This window comes from Scardinius erythrophthalmus, assembly GCF_964197995.2.
Source record: "Scardinius erythrophthalmus genome assembly, chromosome: 25".
Classification (NCBI taxonomy): domain Eukaryota; kingdom Metazoa; phylum Chordata; class Actinopteri; order Cypriniformes; family Leuciscidae; genus Scardinius; species Scardinius erythrophthalmus.
The window spans coordinates 6,432,578-6,459,683 of NC_138245.1; the positions used below are offsets into that span (position 1 = coordinate 6,432,578).

The 27,106-nt window shown below is 37.1% G+C and overlaps 1 protein-coding gene across 4 annotated transcripts in view; it reads right to left on the minus strand.

Annotated features, from left to right (window-relative positions):
* fhit (fragile histidine triad diadenosine triphosphatase) overlaps window positions 1-27,106 on the minus strand; it is a 371,806-nt gene that overhangs the window by 86,574 nt on the left and 258,126 nt on the right. For 3 of the 4 annotated variants that reach the window (XM_081356986.1, XM_081356985.1, XM_081356987.1), the window contains one exon: window positions 2,430-2,575. In XM_081356986.1, coding sequence (XP_081213112.1) covers window positions 2,430-2,575 — 146 coding nt within the window. Of the gene's footprint in view, window positions 1-2,429; window positions 2,588-27,106 lie in introns of all 4 variants that reach the window. The other variant, XM_081356984.1, reaches the window with a different exon arrangement.

Genomic DNA, 27,106 nt, shown 5'->3' on the forward strand with positions numbered 1-27,106 from the left:
CCAGTGATGCCATCGTCCAGCTCAGTTCAGTTCTCATACAATGGTGTCAATGCAGTCAGATCAATAATATTGTTGAACATTAAGAATTAAAGTGGATTTAAAATTTAGCGATATATGAAATGCAAGTGAAAATTTCACCTTTTAAACATTTTCTACATGGCAAAACATGTGATATCTCCCATTGCTTCTTTTTTTTTAGTAAAAAGTTTAGATATTCATTTAGTGTTCTCTCACTTTTCATTTTCACATGAAAATGAACACCTCAGTTGCATCACCTTTTTGGAGAAAGAGATTTAAAGAATTAGTTCACCTCACAATGAAAATTTCCTGATAATTTACTCACCCCGATGCCATCCAAGATGTCCATGTCTTTCTTTCTTCAGTGGAAAAGAAATTAAGTTTTTTGAGGAAAACATTTCAGAATTTTTCTCTCTACAATGGAGTTGAATGGCAACCAGAATGTTGAAGTTCAAATCAATGCCGTTTCAAAGGGCTCTGAAGTGCTTCAAAGGGCTCTGCACGGTCCCAGCTGAGGAATAGGGTCTTATCTGGTGAAACGATCGGTCATTTTCTAAAAAAAAATAAAGATTTATATACTTTTTAACCACAATTGTTTGTCTTGTGCGCCGCGCCGCGCATTGCGTCATCACGTTGGAAAGTTCACGCGTCACGTCATCTTTCTAAGTTATTTGTCCGTGTACTCTGGTTCAAAAAGGTAGGGAAGGGCGAAAAATTCCATCTAATTTTCTCTTCCAACTTCAAAATTGGAACAACAACAAAATTAAACTTTATTATTTTCATCTTTTTTTTGTGACCTTTCCAACGTGATGACGTAATGTGGCGCGTCGCAGACCACAATTGTGGTTAAAAAGTATATAAATCTTTATTTTTTTTTAGAAAATGAGCGATCGTTTCTCCAGATAAGACCCTATTCCTCAGCTGGGACTGTGCAGATCCCTTTGAAGCACTTCAGAGCCCTTTGAAACGGCATTGATTTGAACTTCAACATTCTGGTTGCCGTTGAAGCTATTTGTGTGGAGAAAAATCCTGAAATGTTTTCCTCAAAAAAATTAATTTTTTTTCCACTGAAGAAAGAAAGACATGAACATCTTAGATGGCACTGGGGTGAGTAAATTATCAGGAAATTTTCATTTTGAGGTGAACTAATCCTTTAACTGTAGAACAGCATTTTACTATTTTATGAAAGCAAGAATCTAATCTCATGTCAACTCCCGCAGCACAGGACATTGATTATTCTCTTTTGTCTGATAATCAAAATGCTTTTCTTTTGTTGGTTTGTGTCTTGAAATAGGAAACTGTTTGGGATTAGCATTCAAAATCTATCTGTTAAAAAGTCACACAGTGAGTAGGAAATCACTGCAATTTTTTTTTTATTATTTTTTTATTATTCATAAGTCATAGACTTAGTGATTATATCAGAAATCTTTTTTTTTTTTGAAGACCTATAAGAAAAGGCGACCCCAAAAATGTTCGTATTCTTAGGCAACACTTAAAGATGTATGAATGCGACTGCATTATGCATGAAACCACATGTCAAACTCGGGTCCTGGAGGGCCACTGTCCAGCAGGAGTGTCTCAAATCAAGGCTGCGTTTAAGTCCAATTTTTTTATGCCCTTCCCTCGCCATCTTCCCTCTGTACGTCATTGCTTACATTGCATGAGTGCCCATACTGCGATGTGTTTAAATGGATCTCTCTAGGCCCCTGATAACGTGCAATCCGATGTGGAGCTGATTTATTATTTATAGTAATGTTTATAGTTTATAGTTATGATGTAAGGATAATCAAGTTTGTTCAGTTTAATAAGTGTTTATCTTGAAATATAACTAACAACATTCAAGTTATTCTTATGTTAACTTTATAAAAAATAAAAAATAAAAAAATTATTCACAGCAAGCATGTGTGCCACGACCTGAACGACCTGAAGGTGGACTTTTAAGAATTATCCTAAAAGGCCTTTTACTATCTATTAGATCACAGAAGGAATGTATAGTAGATTGTGTAGGGCACATTTTTCTTTTTTCTTTTTAGCACATTTTTGTTCATGTTGGAGGTCTTATAAATGTGCATATCAAATATGATACAGCAGGCCTTATAGAGTTAAGGAAATAAAAAATATTTGGACACTTTTTAGGTTGTCCAATGTTAGTGGAACATGTTCAATGTGATTCTCTACAGCTTTACTAGGACACCTGTGTGAAATTGAGGAGAACTGACATAAAAAAAAAACAAAAAAAAAAAACATTGACAACAGTTAGTAAATGTCTCATAAAGTGAAGGTAATTTGCAGGTGCCATTTAGTTTGATATTTTGCATTTGATGCAATGACGTATTTACAGTTTGAAAGACTATATCACCTAAATGCTAAATGTACCACAATGGACTTGTATTAGCTGTATCCCATCATACCTGCATGGCGATGGTTAGGGAGGATGCCTGGAAGTGTTTCTCGATTCCATCGGCTACTCTCTGTGTGGTCATGAATAGATCTGCCACCTCTTCAGGACGAAGATCCCGAAACCGCTCAACGACGCGAAGAGGACACACTAGAACATCTGTGAGAGGAGCTTGTCAAGGGAAAAACATTTGAATCGAGAAAAATACACATTATCTACATCAACTCCCGAAAATATGAGATATGAGAATAACTTTCATATTCTGGGCTACATTCAATTCAAGTTCTATCGAAAAACAACTGTGACATGAGCTTCACATCTCTGATTCTACCTCCAATCTTTCTTTTAATCCTGCAGAATGCGTCGCCCAAATGACTTCTCTTGAGAATGCATTACTTTAAATATGTTTTTTATTTGTTAAAGGAATATTCTGAGTTTGATACAAGTTAAACTCAATCAAATATACTTGTGGCATAATGTTGATAACCACGACAATTTGTTTCTACGCGTCCCTTCTTTTCTTTAAAAAAGCAAAAATCTGGGTTATCGTGAAGCACTTATAATGGAAGTGAATAGGGCCAATCTGTAAACACTAACATATTCACAGTTTCAAAAGTATAGTGACAAGATGTAAACAATATGCGTGATAAACATGATTTTGTTGCTTTCTACTTCTCTATATGAAGTTATATCCAATTTTGCACCTTTGTTGCAGCGTAATGCCAAAAAACATAAATTGGCTGTAAAAATTAAAAGAGAAATTTGATCAAAAAATACACAGAAAAGAAAAGCATTTGTTTTTGTGTGTCACATTTCAGCTTTTAAAATGGCCCCATTCCCTTCCCAATTTTTTGTTTTGTTTTTATGGTATTAAACATTATGCCACAAATGCTGTTGATTGAGCTTAACTTGCATTGAACACTGAACTTGCGTCAAGTTGTACTAACAGTAACGCAAAACATTCCTTTTAGCCTTTGTAACAGATTCACCTTTAACTGACAAAGTGTTTTCTAAAGTAATACAATGAAAAGGTATTGCAGAATTCGAAAAGAACAAACGCACAAGAAATGAAGACAAACATTACAGAGTGGCAAGTATCACCTAACTTAATCCATACGAATTGAAAACTCTATAATAACTACACAGGAAGACAAAACAGGGCCAGGCTGAACATATAAATGAAGACAGGAGCTGTGGACCCTGAATTTTTCTGTCCCTGCCCTGAATACTAATAACGTGAGATCTACAGCAGACACACACACACACACACACACTGATGTAAACCCCACACACGCAAATCCACATCCTTCTACACAAGCAAAATAGAGCAGATCCTCCGTGCCAGACAAATTATTGGAATATCAATGGTTCTGATGTTGGAGAGATAGGCCCAATTTGAATTGGAAATGGATGAATGATTCTGATAGGCATCAACACTCGAAAGAGGAAGCTCAGAAAGAGGAGTCCTCCTTCACAACTGTCCTGTTTGACTCCGAACAGCTTTAATTAAAGATGATTCATAACGTCTCATATCATACGTAAACATTTTTTATTGTTGTTTTCTTCCTCCCAAATGCTCCGTTTCTATTCTTCCTGTCCTTCAACCTTTGTAACAAATCAAAAAATTTCACAGCAAATCAAATGCATCACTGATGTGTAATAACCTCACAATCAAAGAATAAGACTTTTGAATATTGCTAATACAAAGAATCTGCCCTTGAAACTCTTAGGCAACCAGATTAAAGGACCAAACTGTTTTATAATGTTATATTAACATCAATAAAGCCATTGTTTGCATTTCACCACTAATACTACCATCACGCTACCGATAAATGTTTATAAGTTAGTAGCATTCATTTTAGTTAGTTGCTTTCTAGTTTCTTTTTGCTTAAAGTTGGCATGAAAAAAAAAAAAAAAAAAAAAAAAAAAAAAAATATATATATATATATATATATATATATATATATATATATATATATATATATATATATATATATATATATATATTTTTTTTTTTTTTTTTTTTTTAATGCATAGTTTTGATCCCATAATGAACAGTTCATCCATGTAAATTATTTGTTTTGACCTTGCAATTTTTAATCAAAGTGTCATAACTCGACCTTCATGTGAAACGACAGACTTCTCTCTGGTGACTTTTCCCATATTTTTTTCTGCATAAACCCAGCCCCTTTTTTAAAAAAATCGACTGAAAGCTAGAATTTAGATCTTCCTCCATCCAATCAACAACCGAAGGACAGACCCAAGTCCCCGTCCTACATTTTTTCAAATCCGTTTCACTTAAAGCTGGGGTACGTAAGAATGGTCTAAAAAACGTATTTTTCAAATTTGTTTAAACTTTATGTATATATCAATACATAATTAAAATGTAAGTATTCTGAAAAAGAAAGTATAAAAATCGAGTGTATGTAGACCTCTAACGACTGTTTTAAAGACAGCTCATTATTTCCATTCAGTCCACCCCCTCTCCATTCTGGGGTCCTTCCAAAGCCACGCCCCCAAAACACATGAACGCGCGACTCCGACAGCTGAGCTGGAAGACGCATTATTTACCTGAGACAAGCGGAGAGGAAGGAGCGCAGTGCATGTAGCATCATGTCAGAATCACATGTAATAAAAAAATCTAACTTTATCATTATGAATATAAACAAATAAGATGTATTTTAGTAGCCAACTCACTATCAAGCTATCATATCGATATTGGTAAAGTTTAAAATATATATTTTTTGATTCGCTAACGAGCTAGTTATAACTATAAGGCAAAGCTAAAAACAGGTTGCATTGATACACGTTTTTCCATTTCCATTAGTTGCACTGTGATGAAGATGAATTTCGTGTAAGATTCATAACATATAATGTTAGGCCTACTAGCTGTTAAACATGTATTTTGTTATGTAAAGTTCCCCCCACAGCGGAGCCTGCCGTGAACGCGCAGGGCAGTAAACATGCAGGGTCACCGATGACGACGGATAAACAGTTATGGCACATTCACTGGTAGGGACGAAATGCTTTACATTGACTGGCCTGCCCATACTTTGACTACAAACTTGGTCCTCAAATCATTACGTATTATGCAATACATGTAATGTAACTTTATAACGTTGCACTCTTTCTATGAGTTATAAATAGCTAGTAAGATAATATAACGGTAACTAACGTTGCAGTAGGCTATGTAAATAATTATTCTAGCGATATGTAATGCTAAATAAGGTTTGCTAGTACATTATTTTAGCAACATGACAAGCCAGTGAATAAGCAGGTTTCAATTGTTGCTTTGCACACTGCGTGACATTTTATCTGTATGTTATGCGGCTAGAGTTTTAACACTGAGTCAATGGGCTCGGATGGGCTTGTTTATCGTCATCGGTCTTTTTCCGTTTACCTGTCTTTGTTGTATGAGCAGGTTCCACTCGAGAAATTGGTAGTTTTGGTTGTTTGTCCGCCATTAGCACAGCTGCTCGGCACACCGGCAATCTTGATTTTGAATGACGGTATGCGCTGTGCAAGAGAGGGGCAAACAGCGCGTACGCGAACTTGATTGACACTGCTAAGACACTCCTCCTGGCTCTGAAGGCATCTGATTGGTTCTTTACACTCGGACCGAGTGGCAGTGATTGGTCAGAGTTTTTACTGTCCTGCAGCTGCTACAGAGGTCTGATTGTTTTCATTCCTTTTTCTGAACACATAATGTATTGACTACTCTCAGGATGGAAGGACCATTTCACCCAGTATAAAAAAAAGTGTTTCTGAACAGGATTACCTACCCTAGCTTTAAACACGCCACGGAAGAAAAGATCTGTCGCTACTTTAGTTATATTGTGAATTTTATAAGCATAAAATCCATGGCACACAGATTAAAAAAGAAGTTAATTTTCAATTAGTTTGAACTTTTATTTATAGTTTTTGGTTCTGAATAAAAAGTACATTTTACTTCGCATCGTTTCATGCAACTCGATCGTCAACTTGAATGGATTTTTTCCAGACTTCTCTCTGGTGACGAACTTCTCCAGTCATTTAGTCTGTTAAACTCTGCCCCTTTCTTACAATTGACTGCAAGCTCACATTCAGATCTGCCTCCATTCAATCAACAACCGATGGATAGAATCAAGTCCCCACCCTACACTTAACTTGCATGTATGTCACTATACGTAAGAAAAAATCTGTTGCTACTTCCATTTCATTGTGACTTTAAGCTTTTGTGAATTCCTGAAAGCTCAAAATCTGTAAAATCAGAAAGGTCATTAAACAAGTCATTGTTGGTCATTGGTCATTGTTCAAAGAAGTCTGACAATGCAGAAACTCTTGAAGCAGAACATGGGAAAGTAAGCAAACTCAATACATATGGCAGGAAACCAGGGGGTTACAGGTGGGACCCACGCTTTCAAAAATAATTTTGTCTCTCTCTGTCTCTCTCTCTCTCTCTCTCTCTGGTCATGAGATCAATAGTCATTTAGCTCTCCACAAACAGTCAGACATTTTTACAATCCCAATTTTATAAACTCTGCAAGCCATTGAAATTCATGTTCAAATTTAAAAGAAAAAACTTGCTGATATGAATACTGCAGTAAATGGACTTCTTCAAACACATTTTTCCATACATTCATATATCAGTGTGATGTCTGTTATATAACCATAAAAAGAGTATATCTAAAAACAAAACCCAAATACATTCTTACAATTTAAATTCATTCTTACAGCCAGACAGAAATAGATCACACTGTCTCTTGCTGTTTGTAGGGCTATGAGTGCATTAGGCCACTCATAGCAGTATGGTCACATCAGAACTGAATTCATCCCGGGAGTCTCCGCAAGAGGCACAAGAGATACGTTTTGGCTTTCATGTCCATGCTTGCTGGAATGTAATCAGATACTGTATTAACTGGCGTCTTTCTTCACAACATGGACTTCCACGCACGTGTCACAGGGGATGGGGACAAAAATTGCTTTCATCTCTTTCTCTTTGTACATTTACAGTCCTTTTCTGATGCCTCTTTTCAAACATCTGCACTTGAACCTTATTATTTTACTGAAACATTGACAGATCTACAAAAGAACTTCAGCTCTGCTAACCCCGGTAGACGTGTGGTGGGCAAACTGAGCAGCTGGGTAATGTGATTGGACTATAACCACATAAAGAGGAAGGCACGTCAATAAATAAGGTAGAAAAACGGAGATGCCATTAAAAGCGCCAATGGATTGCAAATCCCCAATTAGCTCTTGGAATCACATTTGGGAGCTATACAGTTAGCTGAAAATTAAAATGGCAGAAGCCATGGCAGGCAACAGGGTGAAATTTAATGCAACAATTAGCGCTTAGCACAGGGAACGTGACCTCTCTGATAGAGTGTGGACTGTGAGCTAAGGATCCAGTTATGTGTGGTGAAGAGCAGGTCAAGAAGTCAATACAGTGCTAAATGTGACCAAGATGGAACACATGAAGTCTCCACCTCATAATTTCAGAGCAGTGTGACCCGTCGATTAACAGAGGGACTGTGCGGCTTTGGACTTTGCATGTGGTATTTTTCTCTCACTGATGGAAAAGTGTGTAAAATTTTAGTTTGCTTGTGCCATTGTTTTCCTCCGCTGAAAATAAAGATAAACCTTAAAGATAAAAGGTGCGAAGAGGTAGATCAATTTTCTCTCTTTTTTGCTTTCTACTTTCCCTCCAGCTCAGGTTGATGCTTAATAGGGCTATTTTGGACGCACACAAAAGCAGGACACGAACTGAGCGATACAGACAGTCTTTTAGCCTGTGATGAACTCAGCGGGGGGAAAATGAATCAAACTGCCTTCATACGCTTCACACCCTAACTGCAAGTCTGTCAGAACAAAGAGATCTCACACACAGCTACTAATCCAGCCTGTCTGAATTATTACAGGCCGCCTAAACCGGCCAAAACATGCCAGCCGCCCGCTAGAGTGACAGAACTGCTGGCAAAGGGCTTTTTTTAGCAAAACATCTTTTTCAGCATTTCAAAGATGCCAAGAAAAAAGAGACAGCGAGATAGAACAGAGTGTCACTCTGCTATTTATCAACCTTCCAAACCGGCTCTTCGATATGCCAATTGAACCCCTCATGATTTTGTGTTGTCCTCATTGCAAAAACAGTCATTGCAGACAAATGGCTTTTTAATTGCAGTACGAATCCCTGCAATCACAAGATGCTAACTTTTATGACATCAATCGTCTAAACGTTTTAATATAAGCTCTGACTAATTCAAAAGCCTGGCGTGGTCATTATATTTTATGTGCCGTTCGCATCATACAGTCGCGTTTACCCTCTGCACAGATGCAAACACAAGCACACAAACAGCAATTAAACCTATAAAAAAGGAATCAGGGCAATTAAACAGCATGCCAGGCAAAAGAGAGAGACGGTTTATGTTCTGGCAGGAGCGTAGATCGCATTTCAACTTGGGGGGTGGAATTAGTTTGACAGTTTTGATTAACATATTGACAATTTGACATTTTCCTGAAATTTGGGGGAAATTGTTTATCTACTTCCTGTGTATTGGAGAGGATGTGTTTAAAAAAAAAAGACAAATGTTATGTCAGCAGGTCATTATCACAAAATATATCAAGGTTAGGACCCTGACGAGAAATCCTCTAAAGGATTTATTTCACATTAATGACTGTCTGACTTTACATTACTCTGCTTATTATACAGCTACTTAGCAAATATATGGACATTAAATATTGATATGAATTGTTTTACTGTGAGTATATTATTTTAGCAGACAGACAGGCTGGTTTAAGATGTTTCTCTCTTTAAAAAAAAAGAAAAAGAAAAAAATCAGCATAGTCACTAGATTTGCTACATTTTTGAGGTTCACTGACCTGAATTTAGAAATTAGAAAGTAAACTTGATATCACTGCATATTAGCCAATAGCACACTAAATTATATAGCTACACAACATCAAAGGTTTTTAAGCTACAACATGCACCAGGCATTATGTTAATAGTCCAACTTGCTTTTGGAACTATAAGCGAAATTGCCTTAATCCGCAAAACAAATTCCTTCACGTTCTGATAGCTAATCCAAAAGGAACTATCATTCTCTGTCATAAATGATCTCCCAATACGCCACTTCGCAAGGGAACAGGGGTGTGCAAGGTGACAGAAAACTTTTACTATCTAATAAAACATTATAATTTGTGAGAGCACACATGGGACACATCTGCATATATCAGGATTATTAGGAAAGGTGACAAAAGCTCACTAGCGTTCAGCCGTCAGAGAGTAGGTAATGCCGCGGGCTGGATATCACCGCTTGCCTGAAAATACAGCATCCGAAAATTCAAGGTGGATTTTTTGAGGCTCTGATCCATGAACTTGCTCATCATCGCTCTACACACCTTGCTGCACCTTCAGGTTAATGGCAGTATTCACACACAGGTTCATTCACGTGTCTCTGTCCTATTACGCTGTGACAGACGGTCTCTCTGCGGCCTGCAGGATCATCCTTCACACTTGATTAGCAAGGCAAATAGGCAGGAACGGGAGCGTATCAAGGGAGAAAGACTTCACATGTGACACCTTCAAATGGACGCCACCAACCCCAGGGAGAGTTTAATATGAACACAACCCGTTTTCCTGTGACACACAGGATGACGGGAAAGCAATAATTAGGAAAGGTTATCAATGTGATGACAGAAACTGCCTAATCTCAACAGTACTGAAGGCTGAAGAGAATAGTTAACAGTATCCACAAATTCTTACAAACTGGTTAGTGAAACAAAAATGTTCATGACACCAGCTGGATCCCAAATGAATGGCCACAAATGACAGGGAAATGAATATATTAATATATAACTGACAATAATGAAACCCGCCGCTTCAGTGCAATTGGTAACATTGGTAACAGATACTCAATTTGAGGTAGATATCAAATACTTTAAATACTAATAAATCATAAAATTGTCTTGAAAGAAAAATGTTTTTGAAAGAAGTTTACACTTTATTTGGCTACTTGTTACACGTCACATGTAGTGACTGTACATATAACATGCAACTAACCCTAAACCAAACCTCAATCCTAACCCTTACCCTATAGTAAGTACATGTAGTTAATTATTATTACACAGTACTTAAATGCATAATTACACTGTAACACAGACACCTTAAAATAATAGTGTAACCCTTTATCCTTGTTACAGTGTAAATATACAATTTAGAAGTGTGTAATATTAATTAACAACATGTACTTTAGGGTTAGGGATAGGAGTGGGCATTGGTTTAGGGTTAGTTGCTTGTAATTAGGCATAATTTTCTGTTAATACTGAAGCATGTAAATATACAGTATACAACATGTAACAAGGACACTGTAAAACAAGTAATAAAAACTCAGTGAGTGTTTTAGCGCAATTTTCTGACGTCATGGGATCACAACACTAAGAGATAGTAAATCTTTTCCTGGATTTTTTTTGTGCGTTCCCGAGATTAGACCTTCCTTAACATAATGCCGAAAACCCGAAGTGTCTAGGTGGTCTGGTTGAGGAGGAGATAGAAGTGCAAGATTGGTGCGCACAGACAGAACAGAAATCGTGAGTTAACAATCGCAATTTTGTCCAGTGGAAAATTGCGCTAAAAAATAGTGTTACCAAGAAGTCTCTAATGCTTACCAAGATGCATTTTTGATTAAGCACAGTAATATTGGGCCATATTATTACAATTTAAAAGAACTTTTCTATTTGAATACATTTTCAAATGTAATGCAATTTCGTCACCGCCTTTCGCCCCTCTTGTGACTAGGGCTGTCGCAATAACCGCGATATTGCAGTGCCGCGCTACTGACAAGCGCACAATCTTTTTTCATAAGGCTATACCCTTCTTGTTTTGAACTGTGCATGTGTATTGAATGTTAAATAAGATAATAATAATAACAAGACTGTTTTAATCATGGTGATTTGTACAGAGGCTTCGTGGATTTGCGCTTAAGCCTAAACAGACAATGAGAGATCGACTGAGCGCGTGCGATTACCTGCGTCTGTCTCTGAGGTCAAGACCAGTCATTTACAGCATATTCGTGAAAAGGTTGCCGTGTCCAAGGAAATCGAAATATTTGTTGTATCATCCTTTTAACGTTTAATGGCGTGTTCACATCAAACGCAAATTTAATTATTTGCGCGAGTAGATTACATACAAAGTCAATGCAAAGACGCGAATAGACGCGAATTGAGCGACGCGTTTGCCGCGAAAGCTCGATAATCGCCTCAACCGCGTCTTCCGCGCAAGTTGAAAAATTTCAACTCGAGCGAAAAATTCGCGTGAAGACGGTGAAATTCACTGAGTTGAGTGTGCCTCTGGATGGTGCTGTGAACCCAGACACGTCGGCGTTTGGCTTTCCTCCGTATTTGGGACTTCCACAAATACAGAGCAGCAATATCATTGACATGGGGAAAAACTATGGCAGAAAGAAATTGTGTTGTTGATGATGATGATGACACACTCCTTTTCGCGGGATGTTTTTATTCGCGAGTGACGCGAAAAACAAGAAAAACATCCCGCGAGTAATCTAGAGCGAGTAACACGATGCGAATATAGCTACACGTCGCATTTGGTGTGAACACACCATCAGGGTATTTACCATGAATTGCGTCAGTGGTCAGCATTCCACAGCACGAGGAAGCCGTGGGAAAACAAACAAACAAAAAAACAGCGAGTCACGCATTGAATCAATGCCGTTGGTCTCTATTAAGTGAGCATCAGCATCAGCTTCAGCGTTACCCTTGCAACACATTGCTGGTCAGCTGAGCCTTGAAAAGTGGAGCTCAAAGTTAAAAATAATTAACACCTTGTTTCATTGCATCTATCTTTTAATGAATCTATCTTTTTTTAAGGTGTTCGTTGAATGAATGACTTAATGACTCAATCAAAGACAGTCTGTTGCTTTAACAATGTAACTGCGCGCTGAGTGATAACCTTTCAATGCGCGGAGACGCTGTTTAGTTTCGGTTAAACTGGTTACTGAAAACCTCGGTTAAACCTCGTTTCTGTGCATGCTGACAACATCGTAACACTTATTTATCCAGCAACAAATAAATATAAATAAATATATGGCGATAATACCGCATATTACCGCAAGGGAAATTCATTCACCGTGACGGCCCTGAGGTCAGGGTTAGTAGATAGAATAAGTCGACATGTACGTGCAAAGTTAGTCAGTAGAATGTCTGTTGGAGGAGCATCAAAATAGAGTATTAACAGATATTAAGTTAGACAGTCGTTGACATGTAGTTGCAAAGTTACTTAAAGTCTTACTGACCCCAAATTTTTGAGCAGTAGTGTGTTTGAGAAATATGACATGAAACAAAATGATACCCAAGGTTACCACAAACAAAATAGGCAACGCATGTTATGAAAACAGATTCGCTTTAACATGTATACTGTATATTATTTATACTGTTATATTTTATATTGTATATTTTGTGATTTAAAATATACATTGTGTCCCTGAACTTGAAAATGAAAGAATCTCTATTGAATTACTGTCTTCATGGTAACAGCACAAACATAAGCTATTCACCATTCTTTTTTTTATTTTTTTTTATTAGCAAACCTCAGTTTCATTATGCTTGTCATTTTACTACATCTAACATAAGCTATTTTTAAATGCATAACCATATTTAATGAATAACAATAATAATTTAAACTAATTTGTCACTTCAATTAAGGAATGAAATCTCTATGAACTCATGACTTTAATCATTATATACTTGATTTATAAACCAAACTTTAGCATGGTTTAATTTTTCAGGTTTCTTATAGCATTTGTGCCTTGCATAAACTGAATAAAGTGTTGTTATTGCTAACTACTAAAACTATTGTAACTATGTACCTGAAATATATTAAAATATAAATATTAGATATAAAACAAACTGGAAATTAGAAATGTTGCTTTGGCATCTAAATACAAAGTTCTGTCATGAAACTCTAGATGGCGCAGGCTGAAATCACACCATTCTCTATAAGGCACAGCTGATTGGTTCCTGCTATATCAGTAGTCTGATACTTGATATACTCGATCAGCGTCTGCACAGCAGTTAGCAGTGCGCTTTCAGAAACCATCCTCCTTCCTCAGCTCCACCTGCACAGATCTTCTATGGGTAATTCATGTATGATATTGTACAGCAGCAACATGTCTTACTTGCTCAAACATATTAACATTGTCATATCCATAACCATGCTAAACACTCCAAGAGTTGTTATATGTACACACAATTATGTACATTCAATTGAAGCAGAAGTAATACAATTACAACAAAATAAATAAAATTAAAATAAAGATAAAGATAAATGACAAGAGCAGAAAACAAAATGATTAAAATTTAAATTAAAAATGAAAGCCAAAAATATACAAATAAAAGCTAATTCAAAATGTTAATACATACTATAAAAGTGTTTAAAAACACTGCTGTGTAAATGTTCATTAAAGGCACAATATGTAGGGTTTTTGGGTTAAAATATCCAAAAACCACTACTTGACTTGTACTGTATACTTACATTATCCCAAATGTTTCCAACTATGTTTAAATCTACTCTGAATCTACCTTTGAATCTACTCATTACAATTTGCCAACATGTGGTTAAATTGATCACCAGGGTCTTGAAGCCATTGCTTCCAAAATAGTTTTGTTTGAAAGTTCTCATCTTAAGTAAGCTAGACTTAATGTTAATAATGCTAATGATGTGCCAAAGCTTCAAAAAATACAGGAAAGTGTACGAGGCTGTTTTTGCCGGTGATGTTTAATGTGCTTTTTTTGTTTGTTGCTGTCAACACCCTATCTTCAGTTTAGACTTCACAGTGGGCTCTAAACCTCAATTCCCATCAGCACACTGAGTGGCAGTGAAACAGCGGGCGCTGGCGTGATGAAGACTGGCATCAGCGGGCCAGTTAGCGCTGATATACCGACAGTCGCACCAAGACAATGTGGAAGACGGGCAGAAAACAGATCTCTGCAACCCATCACGCTCCTTTCAGAGGAACAAAGCCATGTTTCAGCATCCCGGCTGTGTGGCAGGAACAAAACGTCGAAACCATTTTAACATCCAGCCTGGATCATACATCATCTGGAGATGTACAGAAGGAACGGCGAGGCCGAGGGAAAATCATGCATCTCATTTTGACAGATTCAGTTGTTTGGAAGGCATTTAAAAACATGTGCTTTCCATTTGAAAGATTCAAAAGAGGACGCGCGTCTTTGCACAAGGGCACAGATCCATGTCCTTTTATTTCTCCAAGAGAACCGCTCTCTTGACTGACTGCTCTCATTTCCCTCTGCCAGCACTTAAAAAAATGAAATAAATAAAAGCTTTATACAATGAATGATCCATCAAGGTGGCATTTGTCTTATGATTGCATTTGTGTTTGGAAAGAGCATATACTCAACTGATTTTCCATGCAAGGTGGAAAACAAGCAGACAATTAGGATGTGATTTATTGTCTTTCTAAAACAATCAAGGCTAGCCCGCAATAACGGTGCCTAAAATGAGGGCCTTGTGATGAAATATTCAAGAGAGATGTTTCCACGCCGTGATATATTGCAAAGGATATCACTCACCCAAACGCACACCTGAAGGATAAATAAACAGACGGCCAATGGTTGAAATTATGTGCGCATGACTTCATATTTGCGCCATAAAACTGACATGAGCTTTTTAAATACGGTTCAGATTTACAGCTGGCGTTCCAGTGAAGCGACCAACTCAGGAGCCTTTCATCAAGTTACACATCCTGGATGTTTTTGCTGTAAACCTATCCTCTGAGATTTTACTGGAAGTCCTGCCTGAATGCACTTGTAGTTTTGGCCTTTTTATTACTTTTATTTATAAGCAATGTGATTAAAAGGACATAAAAAGGGGGCAAATGGGAAAGGATGTGTCGCAAGCTGAATTCAAACCCACTTGGCCCACAATAGCACCAAAGCTCAATATATTGTGGCATGTGTGCTAATCACTTGGCCTTGTCACTGACAGAACAGGTTTTGTTTTGTTGTATATATATATATATATATATATATATATGTCAGGGGTGTTTTCTCAGAGGAGGCAAGGGAGGCAGTGCCTCCTCAAAAAAATTGGATGAGAAAATAATCCATATTACAAAACAATTAAAAGTTGAAATATTACAAAATATGAAATTAATAGTGTATAAATCACTCGTTTTTTTATAAAATTATTTTGTATTTACCTAAAATTTCATCAAATATTAAGACTTGTTTTCAGAGGAAATTTCATTGTATTTATTTTAAAGAAAATGTATAACATGACTATTGACTTAAAATCAACATTAAGACTTTCGGTCAAAATTTAGATAGAGATGGATGTTTAAAATGCATTTAAAATGTTATTTGAATCACAATATCCTTAAAGATTTCATTCTGTCAGCATGTCACACTGCATGACATGTCAAGTTCCCAAAAGTGTTTAATGTCAACTACACATAAATCTTACACAATTTTGTGAGGTTTATGCATAAAGAAAAAAAAAAAAACTGTCCTTGAATTAGGTTTAAAAAATTCAATAAAAAATTGTAACACTTCATAAAAAGGTTCATTAGTTAACATTAATGTATTAACTAACATGAAAATGAGCAATACATTTGTTACAGAATTTATTAATCTTTGTAAATGTTAGTTAAAAAACAGCCGTTCATTGTTTTTTCATGTTAGTTCACAGTAAATGTTAACAAAAACAGCCATTGATTTTAATAACGCATTAGTTAATGTTGAAATTAATATTAACTAAGATTAATAAATGTTGAAGAAGTATTATTCTTAGTTCATGTTACTAATGTTATTGAAAAGTGTTACCAAAAAAAAAAAAAAAAAAATAACTTAATTCACAATAATGTTCTCTGAAACCAACTCTTATCAAATACATTTTTGCTTCTGAATTAAATTAATGCCATATTAAGGCTTCTATTTATTGCTTTTATTGGGAAACCAGACAAAAACACTTTAAGAAAATCAGTGTGAAGGTTATTTCTCACGCTCTAAATGAAGAGTTTGCCTCTAGTTCTGTTCGATGATGGGCACTTCGTTCATTTGATAGTGAGTGTCTTGGGTGAACTTCTCCCGTGCAATTATCATTAAACTGTCAGGTAGGATTAGGGCCTCATAAGCTTTCGTGAGCGATCAGCAGCAGAAGCCCTGAAGAGATTCAAACCAATCCAAGGCCTCACACTACACGTCTGAAACGAGGAGGGATGCGGGTGCTGAGTTAAAGCCCTGAGACCTGCTGGGATTGTGAATACAACCTTTCCTTTACAAAACCTTTCTCCTAAGGATCACCGTAAGCTTCCAGGATACAAAGTACGGATGTAAGGGCTTTAATAATCCCATAAAAGAGTTCCTTCTCTGAAAGGAAACAGGGCAGTAAGTCATGAGAGTTGTGAGTCATGTGAAATAATGTTTGCGTCTTATCAACAAACACGTCAGCACAATAAGACTGGTTTTGAAGCACATCTGAGGCTTTTATACAATCCACTTTATCAAAGACGGCAAAGACATCTGGTAGATCGGTAATGGGTAGTGGGATGTAATTCACAAAAAATACTTCAATAGTGTCTATTTATGTCTCCATGAAAACATTTGAAACACATTTTACTTTCATAAAACTTGACATATTTCCAACAAACACAAAAAAGTAAGATGGCAGTTAATTGAATGGATTCTGAAAAACAGTGCGAAAAGGAAAGTCATTTTGGATGATGTTGTTGTACAGTTGGATATAGGCCATATGAAATGTACAATGCAGACGTATTGACATCATTTGAAACTTTAAGTAGGGACAGCTTTAGGATCACAAAAATCTTTACAAATTCTTTATATGTATAAAAGTATTTGTATAGGCACATTTTTGAGTCCTTCTTAACAATATAAAGAAAAAATATATGGCTTCCGGCAATGGCCGTATGTGCGTTCACGAGACCGCCGAGATCTGGCGGAAGGGTGACCTCTGACCCGGCATATAATGTAGGACGTACCTCCTTTTCTTTTACATCAAAATCCTCTGACATTAGTTTTTAAAACTTCTTGTTTTAGACTTCTAAATCATGACTGGCGTTTTGTTTTGCTCTATTCTCTACTCTCTGAGCTCTCATCTGAATTCTCATTGAATCTTACGCTACATTCTTGCACCTGGAATTTAGGTAATGTCTACATTAATATTGTACTTGAGGGCTTGCTTTTTATTTGGAGGGTTATATAAGGAATGTTTGGATGTGTTGTGTTTTTGCGAGCCACGCAGGACCACAGCAGCCAAGCGGTGACGACCCCCCTCCCCTCCTCCCAGTTTACCCCCCTCAGACAAGTGGTGTGTTGCAGACTCAACTTGTGTGTCTGTGCTGGAGAACAGAGAGGACACTGTTTTTAAAAGGATGGAGACCTTACTCCATCTTCTGCAAACAGTACATTGTAAATTGCTGTGTGAAAATACTCTGCCTGGGTAAATCACACACTACTTTGTTGCAGAACTGTTCTTGACTGTGTTTGTGATGGAAAAGTTTTTTCAGTTGCTGTTATTTAAATGGTTGTGGTTTAACTGAACCACAGTAATGTCACCTTGTTCAAACTGAGCTAACTTTAGTTTTGATCTGTACTCTAACAGCAGTGACCCACTGAAGGTGGTGACTGGGAACCGACACCTTTTTCATCCCACTTGAATGAAACTAACAGCTTTCCTCTCTGCCTTTTTGTTTATAGGTGCTTCTTGGGCATCAATCCAGAGACAGGCACAAAGTCAGAGTCAGAGAGGACATATCAACCAGCAAGTCTGTACACTGATCATCAGAAAACTCATCGCCTTTAAATGGATGTCAATCTAGTGTGTAAGCAGTGTTGCTATGCCAGAACAGACAAACCAAACACTGGTTCTGTGTTAAGCTATAGTGTCTCTTGGTTCAATGGAGAGAAGCATGGCCGTCTGAACCTCTTTGCTGGAATGTTTAGACAGGCTTTATTAAACTGCAAAATAAATGTGTAAAATTGATCATGTTTTTGTGTTTATTTGAATTTAACATGTCTTTTCGATGTTATATTGATGGGTTAACAGATCGTCAAATTTACAGTATTTTACAATAGTTTTTAAGTGTAAATTAACATTACGTTACTAGCTACTGAAATGCATTACTATTACAGTAAATACTGCTAAATTGCAGTAATCTGATGACATTGACTAACTTCACAGTTAAATACAGTAATTCTACAGGAACATACTGCTAAATCACAGTAATACAATGAAATGATTACTGTGAGGTCACAGTTACACAGCTGTCATTTCACAATTATTTACTGTAAAAATGATACAGTAGCTTACTCTGAAAGTAATGCAACTAGTAGCCAGTAATTTACTGTGAATGTACAGTCAAATAATTTACAGTGCAGTATGTTAGTATGCGGTTCAGAATTCAGCTATAGACAGCCACTCGATTTTGATTCCTGAATGAATCAGCGTTTTATAATTAATAATTATAATTATAATTATAATTAGTTACATTTATATAGCGCTTTTCTGGGTACTCAAAGCGCTTTACATGGAAGGGGAAATCTCCTCAACCACCACCAATGTGCAGCATCCACCTGGATGATGCGACGGCAGCCATATTGCACCCGAACGCCCACCACACACCAGCTTATTGGTGGAGAGGAGACAGTGATGAAGCCAATCAGTATATAGGGATGATTAGGAGGCCATGATGGACAGAGGCCATTGGGCAAATTTGGCCAGGATGCCGGGGTTACACCCCTACTCTTTTTTGAAGGACATCCTAGGATTTTGAATGACCAGAGAGAGTCAGGACCTCGGTTTAACGTCTCATTTGAAGGACGGTGCTCTTTGACAGTACAGTGTCCCCGTCACTACTGGGGCGTTAGGACCCACACAGACCACAGGGTGAGCGCCTCCTGCTTGCCTCACTAACACCTCTTCCAGCAGCAACCTGTTTTTCTCAGGAGGTCTCCCATCCAGGTACTAACCAGGCTCAACCCTGCTTAGCTTCAGTGAGCAACCAGTCTTGGGCTACAGGGTGATATGGCTGCTGAATTATAATTATAATTATTATTATTATAGACAGCCACTCGATTTTTATCCCTTAATGAATCAGCGTTTTAAGCGAATCGGTTGAATAAATGACTCGTTCATTAACACAGTGACTTGTCACCACCTACTGGCGATATTTTATGCAATTGCTGTGTAAATTTGACCGCCCTCTAGCAACATTAAAGTGTGTGTCACTTCAGAAGCAGCTTCTTTGCCACCTCAGTGCAAAGATGGGTTGATAGTACTAATTTAATTGGTACTGTAGTGTCATATAATTCTAATTTGACTAAATTTAAGAACTTACATTAAAGATGACATATAGACATCATAGGAAATAATATCCCTGAAAATAAATTGAAGGGGGTAATTTCTTCGTATGAGAAATGTAATTTCTAGTATATACATAAAAAAACTCTTCATCTCTGGCTTTATTGTTCAAAGTGTTATATACACTTAAATTGATACTAGTCTGCACTTAACATCAATATAGCCTAAATGCATTCGCTCCACACTGTCGAGCACTTACAGTAATACTAAATATTAGCCATGTAGGCTATAGTTTTATTATTGTAAAAGTGTAATAGCCACCATGTTTTTTGGTGGATTGATTACAATTTGTTAAACCAGTTTTATTATAAATACCATGGTTACACTATAGTTAGTGTAGTAAAATCGTGGTTAATATTCGTAGTGCATCACACAGACTTGGATAGTTGGTCAGTTTTATAAAACAGGCAGTGTGCCAAATATGTAGGCTGGGGTAGTGGTGTGTGAATATGCGATGTAAAGTAATATTTATGAGATAAACTAATATGTCATGGTGCGTTGGTGAACCTATGTCTTCACAGAAAAAAAGCCCTGTCTAGGGTCTGCCCCGGTACAGTTTGTGTCAAGCCATTAGTTAGTCTAGTTGTTTTGAGAAAGAGATGAAATGTAGTTGCAATAAACGCTTCAATAATCTGTAAACTGTAGCAGCGAATGCTAGTATTATTCTGCTACTTGAATCTGAGGAACAACTGATGATGGCACGGTTTGACGTTTTGTTGACCAATCAGCAGAAAGGGACTTTTCTTTCCTGCCCATGTAGAGATCGAATATTCAAGCTGTTTATTCATTTTGGTTTTATTGTGTTTCCATTTGGCAAATTACAACAAAGTGTGATGAAAACGAAAATAAAAATATGAAAAAAATTAGATTCGTTTTTTTATGTTATTGAGGAGGGTTGAATATGTGATGAATGGTTTCTTGTTTTTTTTCGCTTTGAAGACAAAAACAAGAAAACAAATTATCTGAAGGTACGGACCAGTGAGTAAATGATTTAATTTTTATTTTAGGGTGAACCATCCCTTTAAGGTCAAAAGTAACAATGTTCGACTGGTGTAAACTGAGAAATGACATGAGATCAGATTCACCAATTCTTTAGCACTTGAGCTCTCAAAAACACATTGATTTTGCCATCTTCATTTAAATGCTCAACAATCTCTCCATTAAAAAAAAAGCTAAAAAAAACATTCTGCCTCAAAAAACAAGCCCAAGGACAGGAATTGACAGTTTTGTCTGACTCAATCAATACCATCAATCTAGAACCATCTTAAAAATCTGATATGATTAAACAAGAAGGGGGTGGGGGTTGACATGTGCCTTAATCGATAAAATGCGGTAAATGCTTCCAAGGAGTGTAGCCATGAGATGAAATCAGAGCACTCTCACTCTCTCTCCTCTGAATAGCAGCACTCACCTCAAGAGGAGCTTGGCAGCGTTTATGGATCACAGGGTTAAAAGGGGACGAACAAGAAGGGATCATTGAGACAGAGGGATGTCAAAGCATTAAGACTCGGCTGTCACATCTCTAATACGAATGCTTTGAGATGGCCTTTTTCCACGGCTCACAGAAAGGGTAAGTCAGAACATTTTAGCATGTTCCAAACATCAGAGCTCTACAGACACATAATGGACAGCAAACCAGAGGAACAAACACAATACTGTCAGTCTTTGTTACTTTTGTTGGGTTATGCTGCATATATTTAGCCTGGATGCCAGCCGAACTTAGCCCCGCCCACAACATTTTTAGGTCGGGAAGTTCGGTCTGGACTTGATCCGTTGTGGAGCAATTATGCTCGAACCAGAGCTGTTCGGACCAATCAAATTGTCAGAGCGGGCTTTATACTATGATGGACAGACGATCAACAGTAACGTAATCATCCACGTCACCAAAGAGTGCTTGTGTTGAATTTGTTTACAACAAAGATGACTGCCGCTGGAGAATTGAGATTTCACGAGTTCACACTTACAAATAAGTCAGATAGAATAAATGCATATTTGGCGTGCTGTCCGAGGAGAGGGCTCCAGGCTCGGTATTCGGCCCGAACCCAAAGTACTCCCCCCGTATTCCAGGCTGTGGAAGAACAAGCCGAGAGTGAGTGGAGGGATGCTGAAAACTGTGAAGGAATGTTAGGTGAGTTGACAGAGTGAATAAATATATGCTTCCTCTCATGCTGATAGGGTAGACATGGTAATTGTTTGATGACAAGTTGATTGGATTGATGAAACATCATGTGTAGATTCCACCATCGCGTCTGTTATAGAAGATATCGACAGCACATTAATTTTAAAAGAGGAACAGAGAACCGTGATCAAGGCATTTGTCGATCGGAAAGATGAATGAAGAACATACGTCACTTACTTCGTTGCTCTGATTGGCTGTAGGTCTATCCAATTGAGTGCAGAGGCAATTTCTTTCCTGGTTCGGTTGAAACACGCCCCTTAATCACAGCCAATGGAGCAGTATCAGACTCATATTCTGACTAGAATCTGAGTATGACAAAGTCAGGCTAGCATATATTAGCTTTGTTAAAAAATCTAGAAAGCTGTTTTCTCAGCATTTATAGCTACGTCATAACCCTTTTCCACAAATGCAATATTATGGGTATTGTATAGCCTATGGACCCTATTTTAACGATCTAAGCGCATGGTCTAAAGTGCACAGCTCAAGTGCAGTTAGGGCGTGTCAGAATCCACTTTTGCTAGTTTAACGACGGGAAAAATGGTCGGCGCTCCCGGCGCATGGTCCAAAAGAGTTGTCCCTGTTCTCCTAATTGAGTAATGGGTGTGTTTTGGGCGTAACGTGCAATAAACCATTCAGAGTCTCATCTCCCATTCCCTCCTATTCTCCCATAAATGCCAGTTGTCGAAACAGCATTTTCTCCAGAGAGGAAACGGCTCTGCTCGTGCGCGAGGTTAAAGCGCGAGATCATACCATCTAAATAAGCAAAGTGTATGCGCGTTGTGTATATGCTCATAATACTAATGCGCTCTTTAAATAACAAAAAAAAAAAAATATTGCACCATTCACTTTAGACCGTGTTTTTGTTGGTCAATGGCGCAGTCTATTTCAGTTGCCTCAAAATAGCAACGTGCCAACAATGCGCCTGAACACACCTTAGTTTCAGACCAGCAGCCCATGGGTGCACAAATGGGCGCAAATGCATTTGCTTTTTAAACAATGTGGCGCAGGATGTGAAAATGATAACTGCGTCGGGCTGAAACTAGCAAAAAACACTTGCCTCGCGCTGCCTTGTATGTTAATATGTACACACAGAAACTAAATTGATTAAATACTGTAAAATGCTTTGTACTATTTCTTCAATTGGTAGCCAGTGGATATCAGACCTGCTTAAAATATAATTTACTCACCCTCATGTAGTTCCAAATATGACTTTCTTCTTCTGAACATAAAAGAGGATATTCCCTGAAAAGTCTCTTTTTTTATTTTCTTTCTTTTGTTCATCCATTCAATTGAAGTTAAAGGGCACCGAAACAGTTTGGTTACCAACATTCTTCAAAATATCTTCTTTTATGTTCAATAGACGAAAGAAACTCATACAGGTTTGGAACAATAGGGTGAACTACTGTAACACTTTAACCTATTTTCAGGATTATTGGAAGTCATTTTTACATGTATCACTCTGCAAACTCTACACGTGAACTAAAATGATTTCAAGTTAATTTATTTATTTGACAAGTAATCTTGTATTGTAGAGTAATAATGAGCAGTGATGACATAACACACTTTTAATATCTAGGCACTTTTCTGCATCTGCATACTTGACACATAACACAAAACAAATTGATAACAAAACAGAAATTCTGCTGTATAATCTTACAGATGGGCCTAACACAAATTAATTTAGGAAAATTAATTTATCTGTAATATTATCATGCATGCTCAATTTATATATGCAAAACTAAACCATTTATTTTATATGTTATTTTGTAGTCTACATCTGTTCTCTGATAGCAGACTCTTTGCTAAGTTTGCATAGTCTTGATTGTGTTTAAAAAGTTGTTGTTTAAAATCATACATTTAATAGCCTACTGTAAAAGCGACAGTGGACAATTTGGATAGATTATTATTATTTCTCACTATACATGAACATGATTGAAATTAAACATTTTCTTTTACCTGTATCTTTTTCCGGTAAATCTCTGTGTCTGTGTAATGGGTCACTCATGAACGGTTAAGTTCATTGCATTGGTCATAATTTATCTCTGGCTGCATTATAATGACTTCCTAATTTGGGATATAATCAAAGATTGCGTATGTGGACGTGTTTGGATAAATTAGCTATTTAAAAATTACATTTTAACTCCGGTCAAATTAATGAAATGACTTAAAGATTATTTCGTTTTGCTGGACGAAATTCAAAGTCATTAAATCAAGTCAATGATGTGACATATCACTGCTGCTTAAGGATAAAGTTACACACAACACAACTTGTATAAAGAGATCTTATTTATAATCAAGTGCATAGCAACAATTATATCCATGTTTTACAACTATTGGAGCGAACGCAGTTAGAGTGACGAATCATTCATGAACGGCCATAGCCTACTCATGTGCTGCAGCCTCTTCGTGTGGTTTCGCTTCTCTGCGTTGGTCAGTGAGTAACAACTTCTTTGCAAATTTGAAAAGGTTATGGCACAATAAATTACTCTTTTCATTACTACACTTGCGCTCAGTTTCTGAAAATTGTTTGGTGTGATTCGATTCCAAATTTAGGGGGGCCAAGCTTGTTGACACTTCCACTGTACAAAAATAAAACAAAGCAAATATTATGAAGTATAACATTAAAAATAAAGCTTTATTTTATTTTTCTAAAATAAAGCTGTCCAACTGCGACGCCAGCAGGTAAAGTTACAGAAAGAGGTTTGAGAATAAACAGGAAAAAGTCATGTGAGAGGAGGCAACGCCTCCATCGCACTGTAATTGGATATGATTGGTTCAGGCTTTAAAACCCACCTCTCATTTTCAAGCACGTTCCACATCTGCATATCTGTTTGAATTAATAAATTGACGTTTTTTATTTTATTTTATCTAAAGCCCTGTTCGCACTGGATTAGTATTATCTGGGGACCTTGTGTGATTTAGAAATTACCCCCCCACATCTGAATTCGCATTCGCACAAGATAAGCGGAGCCTGCGATTTTACTCAAATTCACTGACTTATCTCCCGGATATGATGTCAATAGGCTATTGCTTGGAAATGTCTTGTCGTTATTATATGTCTAGCTATATGATATATCATAAACAGAAGAATGTTCCTTACCACATGCTGCTATAGGCTACATGTCATCCATCTCCATCTAATCATTCTTTTTGTTTTTGCTCTTCTAATGGTTTTCAGCTTTCTCTTTCTGCAAATTGTACAGTTGTATCGTATCAAATCAATACTATCAAAACACTCCAACGCAGCCTCCATTCTTCGCGAAAGATGGATAAAAAGTGCACAGGAAACAAAAACCTTGAAAAAATTATAAACGACCCTTCCAAATCACTGAGATGCCGATTCGCACGGGACTAATATTTGTATTATATTCAATAACTTGAGAAAAAACACAAGCATGAAACTTTAAATAAATAAATAAATAAATAAATACATACATGCATGCAATTTCATGCTCATGTTTTTTCAAAGTACCAATACACAAATAACATTTTAAGTTACTTCTGTTTCTGAACAAATAAAGCAGTAATTGATGTCATAAACACACAAGCCTGATTTTTTTTTTAATTGTCAGAATCTATTGTTCATGACAAATAAAAACAATCACAAACATGATGCTTGATGAATTTAATTCGACCAGAGTTGAGAGGGAACATTGACCGAGGTGGCCGGGGCCCCTGGGGCCCCCCCGTGGTGCAGACGCTGAGATCACTATGATTGAAACAGAGCTATTGTGTTTTCCATACTAATTATAAGCACTGGGGCGATGTACACATAAAGCCACAGAAGAACGAGACGATAAGATTATTAGACTGTTAGGCTGCCGAGGTGAGGCGAGACCTTGAGCTGTGTTTAGCAAGTCCCTGAAGGCAAGCCTCCAGGTATGAGACCGCCAGTGAAGTTGTTTGTTCTTAAAAGCTTTGTTAGAAAAGCAGAGCAGTGCAGTTAGATTAGGGCACTGCCTCCCCCCGACTTCACGGAAAAAAACATTCCCCGCCGATTTTCCGTTTGAAGTTAGAAGGTAATAACCTGCTGGGACAATGTTTGTGTTTGTTTTTGATGACAGTTGAGAGGCATGACAAAATGTTCTTTGTGTATTGTGTCTTTGGCCACCTGCGTGCGGAGAAATTTGGGACTATCAGTTTCCATGTAATACAAAAAGCAACAACATCTCATTTCCAATTTCATCATCTCAGCGTCTCTTTGAACCTGCAACCTAAGAAGTAAAGACGATCTGTTTGCATCCATATTTGTCTCATTTTGCAAGAACAAAGTGTGAATATCACAGCAATGAAATGTTTTCAAACTGCTATATTTCACCTATATCTTGAAAGCACTATTTTAAAAGCCACAGAGTGTACTCTCTGAGAACTTTTTATAGAGTTCGTATCCCCTATGACAACCGTGTGTTTTTATTGAACTGCCATTTCTTTAATGGATTCTTCACAAACGCTTTCGACAAACAACAATCAGTTTCGACACAAAGGAACGGTGTATAGCGGTGCACTATTATTTAGTCCCTTTGAGATCCACCTCTATGCAGCTTGGGAAAAAGCTCTGACAATCATAGGGATAAAAGACAGATTTGTACATTTTTATGAGAAGCAAATATGTGACCTTCTACAAACAATGATGAACATCTTCAATTCAGTTGAGTTTTGTAAACGAAAACAGTCAACTATATAAAGAGTTGTGACTATTAAAGAGAGGACAGCAATCGATGGATACTGAAGAGTCTGAATATGTGATACCAAACATGTATTTGAGGGATGTGATGGATTTTTAATAGACAAGATAGTCAACTACCTTTTAAACTAACCATGATTCTAACATCTAATTCTTACTTCCCTTTTTAGGCCTAAACACTTTTAACAAAATGTACTAAAACGTTCTGTTCTTTGAATATTGTGTCCATGGAAAATTCTGAGTGCTGACCATGACAATATCAAAAATATACTGTCTGCATTGTCTCATGACATATTGAGTAATCAACTGAACTCTTAAAGGGGTGATAGATTATGATTTCACTTTTTTAACGTAGTTAGTGTGTAATATTGCTGTTTGAGCATAAACAACATCTGCAAAGTTGCAAAGCTCAAAGTTCAAAGCAAAGGGAGATATTTGCTT